General features: G+C 33.1%; 2 protein-coding genes across 2 annotated transcripts in view; both read left to right on the top strand.

The window, feature by feature from the left end:
- Positions 1-7,362, top strand: part of LOC140445009 (uncharacterized) — an 88,372-nt gene extending 81,010 nt beyond the window's left edge. Inside the window, exon 2 of the mRNA XM_072536787.1 lies at positions 640-7,362. Coding sequence (XP_072392888.1) covers positions 836-7,309 — 6,474 coding nt within the window. The 5' untranslated portion in view covers positions 640-835 and the 3' untranslated portion in view covers positions 7,310-7,362. The remainder of the gene's footprint in view (positions 1-639) is intronic.
- Positions 1-22,520, top strand: part of LOC140446197 (synaptotagmin-15-like) — a 712,326-nt gene that overhangs the window by 247,237 nt on the left and 442,569 nt on the right. The window lies entirely within an intron of this gene.

A 22,520-nucleotide genomic window follows, 5' to 3' on the forward strand; every position in this document is an offset into this window, starting at 1 on the left:
TAATATCATAATCATTCAAAGAATCCAATCCAAGATACTCAGAATGATTGTCAACGCGCCGTAGTACGTTAGTAACAAAACATTGCATGACGACTCTGATATACCGTTTCTTGCAGAATAAATCAGCAGAGTAACAAGAAAGTACCTAGAACCTCTGCCAGCCCATCCCAACGAGGAAGCAATTCAACTAAAACTCTAAGCAGAAGTAAGACGAAGATTGAAGAGACACTGGCCAACAGACTAATTTTCATTTTAATTTCCATATTACTTTTAAATTTAATTTGTTAGTGTTAGTATTGGGAGTGTTTTCAGTCGATAATTTCTCTTCAAATAGTTACAACATTCACAATTACTAAAAGTTTTTAATAGCAGATCGTAAATTTGCAAATTTAATAAAAAAAGATTGACTTTTGGACGTGGCTGCTCCCAAGATATGGACATAATCTTTTCAATGTATTAAAGAGCATATATTCGGTTTTAAATAAATATGTATATTTTATTGCTTATTTCCTTTTATTTTAGTTTATTTTACACACACGCAGTAATATTTTGAAATAAAATTCCAAATACAATTCAAAACCAGCAAATTTTTTTCTGTTTTATATTTTGAAATATTAATTTTTTTTTATTTTGTTTTAGCTCTACATACAAATTTGGAATAACTGTTAATTGAAGTCCATATAATGAACACATTAGCAAAAAATCCCACATGCAAGTGAACATGTCAACACAATAAGTTTCTACAAAGCAAACATGGCTCTTTGTTTACCATACGTATCTGTGATTTACATATTTCTAAACAAGCAGCTAATACCGATTTACAAGATTTGCTAAAATGAGGCACTTTATTATATTTATCAATCTTTTTGTGATAAATACTTGTATAAGGGTGCCTGTATGGACCAAGGATAACATAAAACGTAATTATAAAGAAGTTAGACCAACTCGAGCTGATGTTTTGCCACATCAATCATACAAATATTTAAATCAACAATATAGTGCCAATTTGCAACCTTTAGATGCCTTCCTCTCTTCTTCAAACAATGGATGGAACCAACTGTTACCTAAAACTAGTGTTAAAATTATTACCACCAAACCCAAATATTATAAGAAATCCCTTAGACAAGTTCCCAAGAAGAATCTCTACAATAAACCAATAAAAGCTAGTACAATACATAATTACCAAAATTCAGTTCCTTATATTACGTACAGAAAACCTAAAAGTGGTGCAGAGTTTTTTATAATACCTCCGTCCAAAACTAGTAATTTATATAATGCGTATCCCAAAGTTCCAGTACGAACGAATTTAGTTAAGTATCAGAACCCTATTCAGGACCAACATTTTGCTCAACCCGAAAACATTGCAGTAGTACAAAACATTCCTAAATTCAATCAACCGTTATATACAAATTTGGATCAATCCTTTAACATCCCTATAAATTCAAAGCCTGATACAACTTTTCCAAAAACATTTTCCGCTCAAAATCAAAATGCCGAGGAGTCGTTTATTCCATCACTTCCTGTAATACAACCTCAGCATTCTAATATAAACAATTATAATCCAGTTAAAAATAATTTACAAGCATTACAAACTTTGGAAAACTTTGACAATTTCAACCCCAGTCCACAAGTTGTACCAAAAAAGAACATAGTCACACCACCAAAAAATGAACAAGAATATTACAGTCATTTGTACAAAAATTATCGAGACGATAAAACTCATGAACCTGATAATACAGATATTCATTATGAAAAAGAAGAAGACCCTGAATTTGAACGAGATGAAGTTGAAAAAGCTCCAGAAAGTAGCCACGAACACCCCGCAGAAATACCAACAAAACCTCTATATCCTGGAGAAGGTCTATGGGCTAAGCCGGGTCTAAAACATAGACCATTTATTAGTAAGCAAAAATATGAAGAACTAAAAGAAGATACAGTTGCACCAGCAGGCTTCGACACATTTGTAGTTGGAGAAAATTTATTTAATAAAAACAAAAACCAGTTCGGTCAGAACCTTGAACATTTTACAGAAGAACATAACCTAAACAACAATGTTCCTGAAACAACAGAACGATCTAAAACGGACAAGAGTCCTGAACAACAAAATGCTGAAAGCAGTGAAGAAAGCGAAGAGGAAGAGTTTGTTCCAACAAGATTGTACGCCCAAGTTCGAGCTACTGAAAACCAAGAGCATTTACCAGAAGATGATGGAGACGGAAGATTGCGAGAAGCTATAAAAGAATCTAAAATTCATACAGTGTATACTGAAGAAGGATACGAAGATAGTGCATATGACCATGCAGGTCACGAGAAAGAAGCAGAAAATGACGAAGGTTTCGAAGATTTAGAAAGAGAAAAATTAGAGAAGAAAGAGAAGAAAGTTCCTCATAAGAAGTACAATTTACACTTACCTAAATTTTCGCGGACAAAATATTCTAATGGAGAAGGTTTATTAAGTGACGACGAAATAGAAAGATTAAAGAAACAAGAGCTTGGTTTGGAAGATACTGATGCAGCTGGTACCCAGTTTGAAGAGCTAGATAACACAAATCAAGAATATGATAATAATAATTCAGAGGATATTAGTGAAGATTATTCCGAAGATGATGAAGTAACGAAACCTCCTTTAAAACAAAGCAATAATTTTATAAGCACCAAAGAAACAAAAACAATGACAACCAAAGAAAAGGATGATGGTGATACAGAGACCGAAATATCTAGTAAAGTGAGAATAATTTTACAGCCAAACAATAGTACAAATTCAGAAAAATATGTTAAGGTTTATCCTCCCAAAGTGTACAAAACCATAAATAGAAATAAAGTTACTTTACCTGAATATGAAGTGTCAAGAACTACAAAATATGAAGATACGCCAGTGAATTTTAGCGGCATTTTTATCGAAGAAATCATTACAACTACTGAAATACCATTCACTAAATTACCTAGCTTGGAATTTGATGGTTACCAGGATGAAATACCCATCACCACTCTTCCTACTACAGCAATTCCAAAACCAACCCATGCTGATACTTACGAAACTTTAGACAGCATAAATAAAGCTTTTTTAACACTAAATGCAAAGAAACGAGTAAAGCGGTTTACGAATGATTTTTCTAACCTTAGACTCCATGCACATTTTTTACCTTTGATAAGTCACGATTTGGGGAAAATAGAACAAAAGGATAAAGAAAAATATCCTTATTATGATAATTATGAAGAAGAAGGCATAGATAAAAACTCACCCCTTAGATATGCTGAAAATTTAAAAAATATTCCCAAGAAAACTGGAAAAAGAATGGTATTTTATGAACAAGCAGACCGCAAAGTGCAATGTCCTGAAATAGAAGCAACATTAAATCCCATACCAGAAAAAGTTTTGGAGGCAGAAAAACAAAAGTTTGGAAATAAAACTAATGAGGAAACTAAAGACAAATCACAACAAAACAAACAACCAAAATCAGCTAGGTTATCTGGCCTAGGAAATCAAATAGATTGTTTAAAATCAAGATACTTTGGAAACAATCCTTTCGACAGCCCATTTTTTGAAGAGCAAACAGTAGGTCCATTGACTCCAATTTTTAATGAATTAAGGCCAAATTTAAGAAATAAAAAAAGTAATAACTTAGTGGAGCGCAATATTGACAAAGATTATAACTACAAACAAATAGAGACTAATGACATTGACAATGATCAGAAAGAAAGAAAATACTTAAAAAAAATTAGACATCATATGAAACTGTCAAATCAGTTTGGTGACAAAACAGCTACTACCCAAAATACCCCAAAAATTATCAAAAACGAAATAAATAACAATTCGAAGAAACATTTAGGAAATCGGGAAAATGTTTATAATGGAAACGATTATTCAACCACCCCTTTGAATGTTCATACAATAAGTCTATTAACCACTCCAAAATATACAGTTACCCTAAAACCCAAACATATTTACCACCAAATTGAACTACTCGAATATTTGCCCGACCAAAAAAATAATAGCAACGAATTTCAGGAGCAAAATAATAAACCAAAATCTTCGAAAAACTCGGAAACTGTAGATGACGACAATCTTAAGTTTGAATCTTCTAACAGTAAGCCCATCCTCCATACCGGTAAAGGTATAACAAAAATTGAAGGAGGTAAAATTCCACCATTTCTTATTTTTGATGTGAACAAGTTTCTTCCGAATCAACCAAAAGAAGAAGAAAAAGAACAGGTTCAGTCTCATGACAAAGAGCAATCAGTAACTCAAATTAAAAAAGCAGACTCGAGAGAATCAAAAGCAATCGATGAACTTCCAGAAGCAGAAGAACTTAAACGAAGAAGAAAAATTAGGAAAAAACGACCACCGTTTCAAATTTTTGATGTCAACAAATTTTTACCTACAACTCCCAGTCCAATTTATATTGAACCTATAAAAACTACCACAGTTCTTCCAAAGTACACAGTACTAAGTGAAGTGTATTACAAGGATGACATAAAACCAAACGAACAACTGCATGTCTTTACAGATATACTAAACAATATAAAAAATTCATCTCACGAACAAGCAGCAGATACTTCCATTCAGTCGTCTGAGCCTGCTGCAGTAACGTTCGGTTCTAAAATAACTCAGTATAGACCACTTCCACCTAAAAAAGTTCCCTACGTTCAAGATTCATATCTTCAAGCTTATGGTGATCAAGAAATAGACGACAGTTATTATTCGTCACAAATAACTACATCAACCAATACACCTTTAGTCACTACGACACCTATAAATCCGGTTACTCGCAGAGTAAGTACCAAATTTCATATTCGACAATCTCCTACAAACATTTACACTCATCAAGGAATTTCTACAACAAATCCTGCAGTATTAAAAGATAGGGAAGAAAAATTTAAACTCTATTTATCTCTTTTGGAAGCCAAGAAGCAACCGAAATATACCAGCACCACTACTACAAAAAATATTCCAGCTTACCACCAAACAATACCTGTCACCGAGAAAACCCAAGAATTTATTGAAAAACCAACTAGGGTTATGGGATTAATGCCTCCAGGAACTCACAGATATAAGACAATTCATCATCCTAAGAGAGATAACAGCCTACAGGTTGCAATCCCAGGCAAAAAAATAATAAGAATCAACAAATATTTTGTAGTCGGAATGAGACCTCCCCCTAAACAGAAAATCATAATATATTCAGATTTTGCTAGTAGTAAGCCCATAGTTAAAAATAATAACATACTGGTAAGAGGTAAGAGAAGTACTTCTAAAGGTTCGTATTCCTCATTATCAAGAACTAGCGGTCAGTTTAGTGGCAAACAACAGAATGATGAACCAAATTCCTCGGAGGATGATGATGATTATGTACCACATAGACCAAAAAATTATTACTACGACGAAAAAACTGGAAAAATTATATATCTTACAACAAAAAAACCTTTACAAAGTGAAGAAGAGGAAATTGAATACGAAGAGATTATTGAAGAACCGCCATCAACAACGACGTCCAAACCAAAACAAAATCCAATTTTTGCTACTGCAACTCCACCTCCCACAGGAAAAGGTTATCTCGATTTTGTAAAAAAACTCAAACAATCACCACAATACGTACATATTCCTGATCCAACCACAACTGAAAAAGGACAAGAAGAAGTTACACAAAAAATAACTACCACAATAAAACCCCAATCTACTGAACCACCAGAATTTTTAAATATTTTGGCCAAAGTTAAACAAAATAGTCAGTACAAATTATTTGAGGATGAAGATAAGAATAAAAAAGGTACAAAAAGTACCACCACAGAGAGCTCTGAAGAAATTGTTGACGATGATGAAGATGAGGAAGAGGAAGAAACAGAACAATTTTCACAAGGCAATGTACAGAACTCACCTGGTGGTCAAAATTCTGCAGGCGCTTACGAAAAATTGGGAATATTTGACGTAACAGACTTTATCCCTAAAATAAAAAATTATTTACCTAAAACGTCATATGATATAACAAAATATAAAACTATTTCAAGGCCAACTGTTCAGCCAACATCTGCCGAAGAAGATGATGAAGAAGAAGTTCGACTTGCGCCAACCACTTCTAAACCTTTTGTAATTTTTACCAGCGAAGGCGCTAACGATGACAGCATTAAGGAAGCAACGGCAACTAAAGAACCCGAAAAAATACCAATTATTCTACAGAGAAGACGATTTACGACAAGTGTAGCAACTACCGAAATGTCTACTACTTCTTCTGCTACAACAGAAAAACCAGATCAATCGACTAAACCAGCAATAAAACTTAGAAGAAGACCCACAACTTTAAGGAGTACTAGAACTACTCACCGCACTTCTACAACAGCAAAACCTTCTGATTCCATAGCCAGTCCTGCGGATAAGCTTAGGCGTAATTATCGTAGAAGACCCACCAGAATTAAGACTGAACAAGTTTCCATACGGGATTTAGATGAAGATGGGGAAAATACTACAAAAGTTTTACGCAGAAGATCTGACAGTGTGGAACAGACTACTCCAAAACAAGGAAGTAAGTTTGTCGAAGCATTTAAAAGGTACCACAGAAACAAAAAGCATGGTGGTAACTATAAACAAGCAGAAAATGAAAACAGTGAACTTAAAGAATCTGAAAATACAACTCCACTCACTGAAAAACCCGTTATTGTTTCTAAAGATGTTGAAATTATTGCCGATTACGATAAAACGAAACGCCATGGTGGAAATTACAGAAAAGTTATTGAGGATGATGTTTCCAAAGAAAAGGATAATATTTCCGAAGATTATGAAGAAGTAGATGAAAGTAGTTCAAGAACTGATGATAAAAAGTTAATAATAAATCTTTTGGCTAATTCCGATCAGGACAAAAACGAAAGTATTGAAAATTTGGAAACTGACAATGATGAAGATCAATATCCGGTAATTACACCAACCAAACCAAGTGTACAAGTTAATAAAACTAAAGAAATATACCGTCGAAACAAACCAATTATAAGAAGTAGAGTAGTGACCAGTAAAGTTAAAAAACCTATTAAAACACCAAATAGAAAATATTTCTCAACCGAACCCCCTCTAAAACGTTTGACTGACATAGTTCCTAAACCTGAATCATTTTATAAAGATCCTTTACTACCTTTTTCTGTAAATATGTTAGTGAGAGTTGACAAACCCAATAGTGATGAGATTTCCGGTATTTCAGGTGATAGCGCTGAACAGATTGACAGCGATGAAGAGGCTAAGATAATTTCCGGAGATACCTCTAGTAAAAGACCGAACTTTATAAAAGATCCAAGTAAACGGTTATATTATTATGCCCCGATTTAAAATATTGTAAATAATATGTAAGCTTTATGTAAGTTATATATTTAATAAATAGTTTTAAGTAGAAACTTGTGCGGTTAGTTAGATTAGCCCCCTATTTTTTCAGCATTAGAAACTTTTACTAATAGACTACTCAAATAAACCCAAGGTTTATTTGAGCATAAAATATTATATAAATCAATACTAAAATTTGTAATAACAACTTTCAGTTGTCAATTTTTATCAGTACAGGTGAATACACAGGTAAGGTAAACTTACCCCACGTAAGGGAGGACATTTTGCATCTCATCTTTACAAAGCCCAGCACTCTTAAGGTCCATTATCCAGTCAAAAGCGTAATTAAAAAAAATTCCAATTTGCCGGTAATTAGAAACTGGACAGGGGCCGACGAAGAGGGCTGACAACGAAAGGTTGGTAGGAGTGAAAGTTCAAAAGAATCAAGGAGAACAGATTGGGTTCTGAATTGGAAACGATCTTTTTCGGTAAAACCGGCAAATTTTCGTTTAATTACATGAGTTAGAAGAAGGTAATTTAATCTTAAAATGCTATTTGGCAGTCTTTGTAAAGTGAGATAATCACCGATTTGTTGCTGTATTCCGTGTCACGGGATTTAATAAAAAGCGTGTCTGAGGGCTAAAGCTTTGGTTTTCTCGAAAGCGGTACCGGCAAATTGCGACCCTAATATTGCGATGAATGACGCCAGATTGCGGTGGAAAAATCAAGTTCCTTTATTGGGTCAATGAAACGTGTAAACTCAGAAAGCGTCGTCTGTACTGCTTTGCGTTGAAAACGAGCGACCATGGACGACCTCGATGTTGCTCTTTTAGTAGTGCTAGATGGTGAGGAATCAGAGAAAGAGAATAATAGAAGAAGTGAATCTGACCTTTTTAAAAATAGAACTGTAGAGGTTGCATACCAAATTTGGATTTGTCGCCATTTACATACTAACGAAAAAGTTCAGAGAATATTTTCGGTTGACGCCGGTCTTATTTGATTACGTCCTAGGATATTATAAAAGACGGTCTTTGTGTAATACCAACAAACCGTATTCCAAATCCATTGACTCCTGAGCAGAAATTATGCCTGTTTTTAAGGTATGTATTTCCATTACTATTGGCTACATGAAACACAAAAGTAACACATAGTCTTACGTATACTTTTATTTTGAAGAAATGTTCATTTATTTGATAAATTTACACACAAGTATTTTAAATAGATTAGTTGTTGCTGTCTAGAACCATTTCCTTAAGTTTATTAACCACGATATTCTTCTTCTCCCAATTCCTCGCTTTCCGAATACTTTATCTTAAAGGATTATTTTTAGTAATCTCTATGTAGTGCCGTTTCTCATTATGTGTCCGAGATATTTTTAACTTTCTCCTTTTAATCGTATATATCACTTTCTTTCCCCATTCTTCGTAGTACAGTCTCGTTGGCTATCTTGTCCGTCCATGATATCCTTAGGATTCTTCTGTATAGCGACATCTCGAAGGCTTCAAGTTTTTTCTCCATCGCTTTAGTGAGTGTCCAGGATTTAACTTCCTAGTATAATATATAGAAGATATAACATCGTTGAAGCCTTACTTTTATCTCCAGATTAAGTTTGTGACTTTTAAAGAGTTTGGCAATGTTGTTGAATGCATTCCTAGCCTTCTTTATTCTACATTTTACTTCTTGTGAGTGATCCATTGTTCGTTTACTATTGTTCCAAGATAGGTAAAGTGTTTTACTCAGTCTACTGGTGTATTCTTGATAAGCAGTTGAACGTCCAAATCTTTCACTTACTTCAGTTACTTTGTTTATTATTTGCTGTAAACTGTTTAACTGTCTGCAAAAATAATGGTGTCATCTGCATAGCGGATGTTGTTTAGGCGTCTCCATTTAAAAACATTCCATGTTCGTAATTTTCCAAGGTTTTACTAAATATTTCCTCTGAATATAGGTTGAATTATATAGGTGAAAGTATACATCCTTGTTTAACACCTCGCAGAATCTGGATTGCTTCCGTCGTTTCATCTCTAAGATTTGTTCTTATTATGGCTGATTGATTCCAGTATAAATTTTATATTATACGCCGGTCTTTATCATCTATTTGGGCTTTTGTTAGAATATCCATCATTTTTAGGCGTTGAACTGTGTCAAATGCTTTTTGGTAGTCCACAAAAAAGGTGTAGATATCGCAAGTCATATATCTGCATCTTTGTAATAATACCTGTAGACTAAACTGCATCTCTCGTATCTACGCCTTTCATGAATCCAAAAGGTGTGTCTTGTATTCTCTCTTCGCATAGCTTGTATATTCTGCGATGTATAATTTTAAGAAAAAGTTTTAGCCTATGGCTCATTAGACTTATTAGCCTATATTCTTCACACCTTTTCGCTCCCTGTGTCTTTGGTAACGTAATAAATTCTGAAACTATCCAATCTTTTGGAAGATTGCCTGTGTCATAGATATTAATGAAGATTTTACATAGTATTCTTAAAGATTCATGATTAAGAAATTTAAGAAATTCAGACTGTACTCCGTCTGGTACTGGAGTGCTCCCTTCTTTTAGTGATTATGGCTGCTCTTATTTCTGCCACTAGTATAGTGTTGCCGAGAGGGGGCATTTGGGCCTGTAGGACCCATCGCCGGCTCTTCGGGCTTCTTCCTATCCCCGGAATTGGATCGGGTATTCACCATCTTTGGTTTGTCGCTGGTAGAAAGGTTAAATACCACCGCTGTTATAAATAACAGTTCCAGTGACAAATATCTATAGGTAACGGTTCCAAGGAACAGTTACTAAGTAACAGAGCAAAAATGGAAAACAGATAGGTAAAAATGATCTAAGTATTCCTTGACTTACGGAAGGAATAACTTAGTAAACAAGTAAATTAAATGGTATAAAAATATAATGCAAAGAAAAATGTTTCTAAGTGTTTCTTGACCTATGGAAGAAACAACTTAGGACAGAAATATAGATATGTAAACGAAATATGTAAATGTGAGAGTAAAATATGGAAATATTTCTAAGTGTTTCTTGACTTACGGAAGAAACGGCTTAGAGTGGAAAAAGAAAATACTCAAAATATAAAACGAGAAATGTAAAAATGAAACAGATTATAGAAATATGTTTAAGTGTTTCTTGACTTACGAAAGAGACAGCTTAGCAAAAAAATGGAAAAATGAAATAGACAAATATATAAGTATTTTCTTAACTTACGGAAGAAAATATCTTAGATAAAATATCAGAAATAATAATGCGATATGAAAATATTTCTAAGGGTTCTTTTGACTTACCGGAAAAGAACGACTTAGACACACAATAAAATAACAAGTCAGATATCAGAGAAATACTTCTAAGAGCTCTTTGACTTACCGAAAAGAACTACTTAGATACAAAGTACAAAATCCAATATATAAAATAGAAAAGGCAAGATAAATATTCCTAAGTGTTCTTAACTTACGGAAGAACAGCTTAGATACAAATACAAGAAAATAAACAATCAAAAATAATCAAATAAAATAGCAAACAATCAGTACATGAACAAATATGTAATATTCTAACCTGACAAGGTCTGGGTATACAATAATGCTAAAATAAAAAGGTATACAGGAAATCAGAAATAAAACAATAACTTAGTTGGAACAATAATAGCACAGACTAGATCTACAGTAGAAGAGGCAAGCTCGACTGACTGATGAAAGAAAATCTACCTGCTTTTATGTAAAACAAATCCTTTGTTTTACGTAGCAAAAGTGGAACTTCCCTGCATCGAGTCAATTAGAAATTTGGATTTGGCCAAACTTGGAATTCCCAAGTATTTTGACCAATATCCAAATTCCTTGATGCGTCCGGCACGGCTGTCAGCTCCCGGCTGACACGCCTCCGGAGATAATAGGCGGTCCTGTTTCCGTAGGTATTGGGGACTGGTTCTCCCTCTCACCAAAAAATAAATTTCGTATGTAATTTTTTCAGATATTATCAATACTTTCTTTGTCCATGATGACCTCTCCGTTGTCATTAACAAGTTTACTTACTCTTCTGTTTTTACATGTGCCTGTAATTTCTCTTACCTTTTTATGCACGTTAAAGTCGTCGTATTTACTTTGTAGAATTTCGATTTCTTGGCATTTTTTTTACACTTCCTTCTGTTTGGCGTCTCTGATCTTTCTCTGTATACCGCGTTGTAATATTTTATCATCATCATCAATGGCGCTACAACTCTTCGTGAGTCTTTGCCGCGTTTATTATTGTCTTCCATGTTTGTCGGTCCTGTGCCAGTAATTCCCATTGGCTCACTCCCATTTTCTCTAGATCTTCTTTGACTGCATCTTTCCACCTTTTTCTAGGCCTTCTTCCCTCTGGCCTTTCCCAGAACACATTATTTATAAGGCGATTGTCGTTACTGCGTATCACATGCCCTGACCATCTGAGTCTATTGGCCTTTATATATCTGTAATGTTTTATACATAGAGTTATTCTTCTTGTTTTTCCTTCTTTTTTCCATCAGCTGCAGAATCTCTGTCGTCATCAATGTCTTATTCTTACCTTCTTCGTTCTTCATAAAATTGTCTTGAATGTCGTGTATCGTTTTATTAAGGGATTCTATCTTCTCTTCTGTGCTTTCCGTTGTATTATCGATTTCTTTGAATCTTCTATTTATTGTTTTGCTGACTATTTCTTTTACTTCACTGCCATTTTAACTTTACATTCTAACTAGTTAATACGAAATATTTAAACTTTAACTGTAATTTATAAGTTTAAATATTTGCAATTAAACACAAAAATATCAGGAGCCGAGACAAGTACTATTTGTACAACTTCTGTCAGGGCCGAACTCCTGTTACATTATTAAATATAAAATTCCATCAAATAACTGCAAATAGCAAAATACGGTGCTAGCTATTGCATATAAATAATATTATAGTAAAAATATTTTAAATTAAACGAGCTATGGAATTTAAAATTAAAAAATAGACATAAAATCTACAAAACTTCAAAAGATATATGCAGAAAAATAAACCAAAATATCTGCTTTCCTATATAAAACGTCAAGGCCTTCTCGAAAAATTGCGCGATCCCTTTAATGTTCCGAAAAGGTATTGGAATTCCTTTTGGAATTGAATACTTGATTGATATCTCTTTGATTGAATTTTAAAGCTCTGTAAGTGGTTTTCTTTTCTTTTATCTGCTATATAAGTTTCTCTCGCATCAATTTGTGTTAAATGATTCTGGTATCAATGGTGATGGCACTCATTGAAACGTTAGGGTACATCTACAGGGTATTTCGAGATCTTATTTACGAATAAATAAAATAAATTTAGGAAATACAGATATGTTGATCGTGAAAATTTGTATGATGCTTTTTAATTTTTTTTTTAAATCATTACTACTCCAGTCGTCAGAGACGAAAATCCCACTGAATCTCCAAAAATTATACGAACAAGCTGAATTTTGCAGAGATATTAATTTTGGGACCCCAAAAAAGATTCAAAAATTTTTACTACTTTTACCCTCGGGCTTCCCCCTAAAACCCCCCTCGTAGAGGGGTAAAAACGCAAAAAAATCTATTTACCAGGAATCTGTACCCAATTTCATACCTATTTATTAGACCCATGTATAGTTGGTTGCCTATCAGTACCCACACAATTCTTCACCACAATTCATTCCACATATATTAATCAACAAAACACTTTTCTCCATGTTCTTAACATACATTCAGGACAAATTCACAATTTAAAACTACAACATTGATGGCTGCTACTCATGGTACAAAGAATAACAGGTATGATACTCCCGAGCGTGAAATTAAGACGAGTTCGCGCATGACGTCACAATGAGAGTGATTTTAAATATTACGCGTAAGAACATCGGCGCTCGGAACACAATTAATTTTTAATTGGTAATAAAAAGTCATTTTATAGATTAATAGAGTCTCTATTGAACTATTTAGAGTTTATTGAAATACAGATGTTTTATTATTTTATGTGAAAAATTTATTAAACAATACAGTGAACAAAAATAAGTTTGTAAAATAAATTTGCGAATTTTATTTAAAACTTTTTTTTTTGTATTCTTCGCTTTTTAATCCTAGGAAGTCAACCTTCGTAAATTTTACGAGCTCTCTTTTTGTTGGCTTGTTTTATTTGGCCTTAGTCTCAAGGAGGGGATCGAGCCCTCGTCTAGTTGCACGTAAACAGATGAAAATAAGTGATCAGTAATTATCTGTAATAAAATTGACAAAATAAATGAAACACAAGGTTTTAAGTTACTTTTTTGTTCAATTTTCTCTTATTTCTCATATCTTCTTTAAGTGTCAATCCTCTTCGACTCTTTTGGAAGGCCTTTCCCGCCTTCTAAGTTAATTTATAAATTGATTGTGGCCGATGAAGAAAAGAAACAGCATTAGCTTGGATCCTTTCTTTGATTCATATTGCAGCAATTCACACTGCAAATTTACTTTAAAGTCTTCTGACTTACAGTATTTGGAACCAATCCTTGAGGTTTTAGTATTAAATTTGTCTTCACGGCAACAAACATTAACCCACAGTATTTCCACTACCGAGTTCTTGAGAAAACCATGAAACCCAGCAGCTTTATCGTCATCTCTTGTCTGATTATCACTCAAACAACCAGCTACTGCACAACGCATTTTATGTTCAGCTTATAAATTATTCCTAGCGAACGTCCCTAAAAAATACAGGAGGGCTATGAGTATGGTTGAGTGTTAAGTACTGACTCAATAATAATTAAACACCTCTCTCTCTCTCCAATGGCACTACAGCCCAAATCGAGCTCGTCCTCCTCTAAACTATGCCTCCAACCTTGGCAGTCACGCGCCGATCTGCTCCTAGTTCTCACGTCAAATGTTACTATTTAGGGCTCTTTTTGGCAATCTTCCGGTCTCCAGTATCGATACATGACTAGCTTATCCAAGTCTCTGAAGTTAAACGAATTCTGAGATCGGTGCCTCTTTGAATAGTTTGTAGAGTTCATGGTTGTACCTGGATATCTATACTCCGTTTTTGCTAATATGTCCAAATATCTTCCTTAGGACTTTTTGTTGGAAGATATCCAGCTTTCGTTTTGTGTCTTCTGTCATCAACCATGTCTCTCATCCATAACATACGATTAGTCTGATAATAGTCTTGTACAGTCTGATTTTTGATCTCCAGTGTGTGTTTTTGGAACGGGACACATAAGCGAGTGAAAAGTAAGCTTTATTTCCCTCTACTATTCTTCTTATTCTTCTTAATAATTCAACATATCTTATTTATAACTTCTTAAGCAACAAATTATTGTCCATATAAAGTAAGTATACCTACAAAAGTCAGTACCACTTATAAAATCGCATAAAGAGTTCAAAATATTCCTAATAATAATTTTTTCACACTAAAAAGCCTAAAAACCAACTTAAATTTCACAAAACACCATAAAATCTACAACAAGCTTACCAAAGAAGCCAAAAGCTAAAAAATTAATAAAATTCCCATTATAAACAGATATATTACAATGACGGCCACTCTCATTGTGACGTCAAGAATAGGAGATCTGCTGACAGTGGCCTGCGCAATATTATACCTGTTATTATTTGTACCATGGCTGCTACTGTTATATTATTTTAATTTCAACTTATTTAATTTTTAAATATTACTGGCTTCTGTCCATTAAGTTACACTGACTGGTTTGTTCAAACTTCCGTCCTAACATGTCAATATTGTCATTTCAATCAGTTGCTATCATCAAGTCCTCGCAGACACTTCGTCTCAGGATCAGCAACTTCATGTGGAGTCGTACGTTGCCATGTTATAATATCCACTGGTAATTTTAACATCCTATTATATAAGTTCGAATAATGTAAACTTAATTGTAACCTATAACTTTTAACGGGTTTTTACCCAAATATTTAGTGGCTCAAAACATGTATACCTAGTAAGTATTAACCACATTTTGTATTAACCTTGGTCAAAATTAAAATTTCATGTTCTCTTTAATTAAAGTGGTTATATACTTTTTAGATCTGGTAGTAGTTCCTTTTTTAACAACGGGATAAAAATTGAGGTACACCGATCAGATGACCATTTTCCTGAATTCGCATATAGAATTGGTGATATGTTAACTAGTAACTGTAGTATTTCACCTGGTATTGAATCAATACCTGGGGATATGTTTCTCTTTAGCAACTTAATTGCATCTTTGACTTCAGCGAGTGAGATAGTAGGTTCTCTAGTGTAGTCAAATGTAGTTAAATTCTCTGATAAGGAGTTTGATCTCCTGAAATAAATCCCTGGGTTCATTTCGACAGCCGTGTTCCTCTATCTCTCTGCATATTTAAGAGATGTTATCAGCTTTGTCTTTGCGGCAATGTTTTCTGATTTATTTCGATAACGCTTTGTATTCATCGTTTGTTCCATAACTAGTTTTATGTTCTTTTCTGCATTGAATCACAGTCCATGTATTATCAGATATCCACGGCTTATGGCCTGTGGAAACCACTACCTCACAGTCTTTTGCAGCCTCGATTATCTTATCTTTGAGATAGATCCCAGTGCTCTCAGAGTCACTCTCTACTTGGGCTTAAGAAAGAGCTTCTAGGTTTTGTTGGAAGTCATTGAAGGAGATGTTTCGTTGAAATCATTAGGTTATTCATCGGTATTGTTTGATGAATAGGGATTATTGTGTTTGGGATTTATACAATATCTTCTTAAAGATTAGCATAAAGAATTTTTAAATTACCATACATTAGTAATTTTTTATTAATTTTTTTTTTGGACTTCCTATGCGAAAACGAGATAAATATACTTATTAAAAAAATATTAATGTAGCAACCCTATCGGGCTACATCACAAAAGGTTTTCGGAATAACCGTTTCATCACGAGTACTACCTTAAAAATTAGAGTATTACCACTTTAATTATTGCAAACCAAGGTTATAAAGTTATAACATTTTTGATGTCAAAAAACAAGGATGTTTAGGTGATAAGCTACATGGTAACGTAGGGCTCCACCGAGGTTACTAGCCCTTAGACTTTAGACAAATTGTCTCTAAGGTCATGTTAATAGCAACTAATTAAAATTACATGCGAGTATTAGGACGAAATTCTAAATAAAGCAGTCAATGTAACCGAAAGTGTCTAAATGTGACTATAGCCAATTTTGTGTTCTGCCAACATAAAAATTTGATTAACTATAACAGTAGCCACCATCAATATGTTGGAATTTAAAATGTGATTTACCCTGAAATTTTGTTGAAAGAAATGTAGAATAGATAATATTAGGGGTGGATTAAAGATAGATAAAAGTTTTGATTGTAGATAGATAGTTGTTTACCAACAATCAAAACTTAATTTAATTCATTCATAAAAACTTTATAATTCTTGGTATACAGCCAACTACAGGAATTCAATTTCCTTATATATTTAAGGATTTTACGAGTATTCACTGCCTTCCCTCGCTTAACCGTTTATATCTCTCTCTGTCGTCCCATTCTCCATTGTTTATTCCTCTCTTAACTCATGGCGTCGTCTACTTCGTTTCTTCAGGATCTTCGTGGTCGTCCACTTTTCCTCCTTTCTATGTGGCTCTATCCTTTGATTGTTACGTTGTCGTCAATCTGTAGATCTTCTATGTCTTCTTCACTTACAGATAGGTACTCCGTTTTTGCGAGGTTAATATCTAGGCCTTGGTAGATTCTTCTTGTAGTTTGTTCATCATGTACCTGAGGTCTTCTTGGTCTTGTGCAATCACTACTTGATCGTCTGCAAAGCTTAACGTGTATTGGTATTCGTTTCGTACCGGTACTCCCATGCCTTCGTATTTTATTTCCATGTAGTCAAGGCTTTCTCTAAGTATATTTTGAATAGGGAGATGTGGAACAACCCTGCAGGAACCCTTTTGTTGTGATGAAATTTCCTATGATTCTTGTTTCTATTTTAATTGACACTTTATTTTCTTTATAAAGAGCTTTTGTAGTTGCTATAAGTTTCGTCTGTATTTATAATTTGTATATTGCCTCCCATAGTCATACAACTTTCTCAGGTCCACAAATACCAAATTTATATCTCTATTTTTTCTTATTTCTTTTCCAACAGTTGTTTAACTGTGTATAATATGTGGTCTATGAATGACCTTCCTGCCGTGAAGCCTGCCTGATCCTCCCCGATTTTGCCTTTTATCACTTGCTTTATATTTTCTCGCAGTATCTTCCCATATAATCTTCCTATTGATGATATAGCTCTTATTCCTCTGTAGTTTTTGCATCGTTTTCTATCTCCTTTCTTAAATATAGATGTCACAATGCTTCCATTCATTCCTTTGGGAGCTGTTCTCCATTTATGGCTTTCTGTAATATCCATTTTATCATCCGGTGAAATTTTTTTAAGCCGTACTTAATAGGTTCAAGTGAGATGCCTCCAGGCTCCGGTGCTTTCTTATTTTTGATTTCTTTTATGGTCGTTCTCATTTCCCTATCTGTTATTTCTATTTATTGTTGTGGGGATCTGCTTCGTTTGCCTGTTTTCTTTTCCAATGAATTGCGGTCTTTGTTCTGTTAACATTTCCTTGTAAACATACTCATTTGTTTTTATACAAAAATATTACTCTATCATCGGTCTCAATTTATAAGAGATTCTTTTAATTTTTTCTATTTTTTACTTTTGTTTCATATAATACACGCAATAATCTTCTTCAAAAAACATTTTTTATGGTCTTAAAACTGCTAGAATTAATAATATTTTCTAAAAATAATTAATTTTCACTAGCTAAATATAATTTTCACTAATAGGATATTGAAAGGAAAAGGTAGCTCAAGACATTTATTATCCAGTGAGTGGCTTTTGATAAACTTTATCCCATTAATCAGGTGGACCTCCTTTCCATTAAGCTATGCAATTTTGTGAATAGGAAACATTTCGCTTTAACGGTCCACCGAACAATAATACTCGATTAAAACCGATTTAAATCCTACTTGGAAAGTGTAAAAGTTTGATTCAGGAGTTCAATGACAATTCTTCTCACAGGAACAGTATTTCTTTCTTTAACTTTTAACTACAGAAAAGTCTTTCCACGAGTTTCAGTTGTTATATAAACGATCTATTTATATATACCTTTTTTTATGCAGACAGTAACATACATTTTTGAAATGGTTTGCGAATAAAATATTATTTAAAATTGCGAAATATTTTTCATAATAAAAACAATAGTTAAATAACTTTTATATAAAAAGTTTTTTGTATACAGTCGTTATTTCACCCAGATATATTATTTCATATATTCCATACAAAATCAGAACATATTTATGGACGGTTTGCTAGGTATTATAAGTATAATTGACGAGCATATTCATAATTTGAAATCAGCTGAAAGGCTTTCACACCTTCGTCCATCCGCTAATACAAAAAAAATATTTTCTTATTTTTATAATGGAATGAAAATTAAAGAGTTTCTAGTTTATCATGAATCTAAATTAGAACTTGAAATTGGCTTGTAGAAAATTTAGAAATTAATTTAAAATATGGTACAGGACAGCATTGGCTTCATATGGAGAACTAAAAATTTTAGTTCTTGCGATGGAACTAGAGTTTTGGAGGTAAAGAGTGTCTCGGCAAAAATCTCTAAAATTACTGACCTTTTCGGTGTTTTTTAGAAAACGAAACAAAAAAAGTTTATGAAGCAGTATGAATTTTAGTAAAATAAAATGAAAACCCGTTTGTCGTCATTGTTGTAACACCAATCTTCCATTTGCAAAAGCTTTTTGTGATTCATTAAATCATTCGGTTTCGTTTATGTTAACCCCTGTGGAATAGGAACAGTGCCTTTCGCAGTTATTATTACCACAGGTCAAACAATTAAAGAATATTCTGCAAGATACCAAGTGCTCAAAGTGTTGATACCAAATGCCTTCGGTGGAATGGATTATCCTAAAGTATGTGTTACAGATGATAATGATGCAGAGAGAAAAGCCTTAAAATTTGTTTGGTCAGCATCACAAACACCTTTATGCCGTTTTTATATATGCTAATCCGCATATGAATTTTGCACCAAAGTAACATTCCGCATACGTGTTTGGCAGCTCGCCATCTATTGGTTGAAACATAGTCGCGTACTGCAAAGGACCAATAGAAAAATCCTAGGTATATATACGGAATATTTAGATGCATCCGGTTTAGGAGGTCTTCTAACTTAGCGAATTTTGTTCTGGTTTTTCCTCCATTCCTAATTTGTTTCAGGTCTCTAAATAAAAACCGTTTATCGACGTTTCTGGGCGGGTTTGCAGCTTCCCTAAGGCAGTTGTTGTGTGCTGCTCAAATCTTTTTTTTTGTAGGAAATTTTGTGTCCCCATGAAACGGATGCATATGTAATTATTAAAAGTAGGATGCTCTTTATCAGTTTTAATTTTGTTTTCATAGCTAATTTGCTTCTTCTTCCTGTGAGTGCCCTTACTGCGGTTCTGGCCATTGCTGTTTTCTGGACGGTCGATTTAACATGTGGCGTTAATGTTAGACCTTGGCCCATTGTGACTCGTAGGTAGACTTCGGCAAATATGCATATTGCATATTTTGCATATTGTGCATATTTTATGCAAATATTTCATATTTTGGCATATTTGTATAAAAGTTTGCATAAAGTGCATAAAAGTTCAGATTTTTATACTGTATTTGAAAATTTTTAAACATACCAATTTATTTCAATTCTTGTATAAAATTTTGTAGTCATTTTAATCAAGAAATGATCTAAGTACGTAATCTCTACAGGTACAAAACATTTACAATTTCAAAGAAGATCAATTTAAGTAGCCCTCAACATTCTTAGAAAGTCTCGTTCACTGAGGCATTCAGTTATTGGATAATCGCTAAGGGTTCGCTCATTTGCATTTTATGATCTAATCCCCAAATCTATCTACAATTTATTGTATCTTAACAGCAGGTAAACGGCTAATAGTTTTGTTCCTAATTTAGGGATTTTCCAAAATCTCCCAGTTTATTGAATTAGGTATCTAAACATTTCTAATTTGATGCTCAGATTTGTAAATCATTTTTGTTTTGATATTCAAAGCGTAAACACTCGTTGTGCGTAACAAAATGATTTTATAATGCCTAAAACAACCAGTGCTTCAACTTGGATTAAACCTTATAAAGAGCTGTCTGGATATGGGAAAAATCTACTGTTCAGTCTGTGGCAAAATTGTAAGTATCTTATATTTTCTATTAAATATCTAATATTTCATACATACAGGGTGTTTCCAAATGACACTTACAACGTTTGACTGTAGATACTTCTCGAAAAATTGAACAAAACGATATAGTTAATGAGGGGTCAAACTTATTTACTTTTCGAGATACAGGGTGTTAAAATTAAAAAAAATTAAATTCTTTTAGTTAATAACAACAATAACTTTAAAACCAATAAACGTATTTACTTGAAATTTAGTACTCGTAGGTTGTTTTTAAATGAAAAATAGCTTCCTTTAGTGAGAAAAAATTGTCCATGGTACAATACAATGGTGTGTATTTAGAAAAATTTTTCACCTTTACTTTTTTTTATGAAGTCAGCTATTCTAAAACACAATTATTTTTATTGTAATTGAATTAACAAAAAAAAAACTTTTGTTGAATTTTAAAATAAGTTATATGATGTACTAATGGTTAGTAACAAAAACTAATTTGTGGATTAATACTGCATTTAAAACACTTAGCGAGTGTTTTTTTTTCCAAACCAGTTATTTGATTAACCAAAAACACCTTGTATATTTTTATATTTTAAAGGTTGGGTTAAAATAAAGGTTTTTATTTTTATTTATAGATAGCATGTGAGAAGAAATTTCAGATAGACCAACATGTGAGAACTGCTTCACACATTGCAAAAAAAGGAAAAATAGGAGGAAAACATCAAACTTCAATGGCTAAATGTTTCCAATCTACTTCAAAAAAATTAGATGAGCAAGAAACTTTTAATGAAGACTTGTGTCGCGCATTAGTGTCTGCAAACATACCGCTTTCAAAATTAGCAAATGTAAATTTTAGTTTGTTTCTAAAAAAATATTGCAAACTTAATGTTCCAAGTGATCGGTCTCTAAGAAGAAATAATGTGAACGGGCTATACTCGTCGGTGTTAATTAATATTAAGGAAGAAATTGCAGATAATTATTTTTACATATCTGTAGACGAAACCACTGATTCCTCAGGAAAGTATATTGCTCATTTATTGATTGGTGTTCTTAAAGAAGATACCTTACCAAAATCTCATCTTATTTCATGCCAGCAACTTGAGAAAACAAATGCTTTAACAATTTCGCGTTTTATACAAGAAACATTAGCAACTTTTTTTCTTCCGACAACTATTCCTTCTAATAAATTACTGCTTATTTTATCGGATGCTGCTCCTTATATGGTGAAAGCAGGACAAAATTTAAAAATATTTTTCCCAGATTTAATACATGTTACTTGTGTAGCGCATGGATTAAACAGAGTTGCAGAGGAAATACGAAAAAAGTTTCCTCTTGTAAATACCATGATATCCAGTGTCAAAAAAGTATTTCTTAAATCTCCTATAAGAATTCAACTTTATAAAGAACTGCTACCTAACATTCCTCTTCCACCACAACCTATTTTAACGCGATGGGGAACATGGTTAGAAGCAGCTAATTTTTATGCAGATCATTTTGTTCCAAAATAAAGAACATAATTGATACGTTAACAGATGAAAGTTCCCAATCTCTTTTGGATTCTAAACAAACTTTTCAGAGTAACTTGCTTCAACAAGAACTTTCATTTATAAAATCAAATTTTAGTTTTGTTCAAAAAACAATTACTCAGTTAGAATCACCAAAACTGTCATTGTTCGAAAGTACAGCATTAATAAAAGAATTTGCGTCATGTTGTCGGAACGTTAGAGGTAATATTGGAAAAGATATTTTAAAAAAATTTGAAGCTACTATGGAAAAAAATAAAGGTTACCATATTCTTTCTGAAGTAGTCAGTGTTCTAGCTGGAAATATTTCGGAAACAATTAATTTAGAACCAAATGTTTTGGTTAGTTTGAAAAATGCTCCCGTTACATCAGTTGATGTTGAACGAAGTTTTTCCATATATAAATATATGTACTCAGACAGAAGTCACAAGTTTTTGTTAGAAAATTTTAAACACCACTTGGTCATTTATTGTTCCCATAATTCTAAATAAGTTTATTCATACTTAAAAATGATGTAGTTACTTAAAATAAATGTAAATCTT

This window comes from Diabrotica undecimpunctata, chromosome 7 (genome assembly GCF_040954645.1).
Source record: "Diabrotica undecimpunctata isolate CICGRU chromosome 7, icDiaUnde3, whole genome shotgun sequence".
Classification (NCBI taxonomy): Eukaryota; Metazoa; Arthropoda; class Insecta; order Coleoptera; family Chrysomelidae; genus Diabrotica; species Diabrotica undecimpunctata.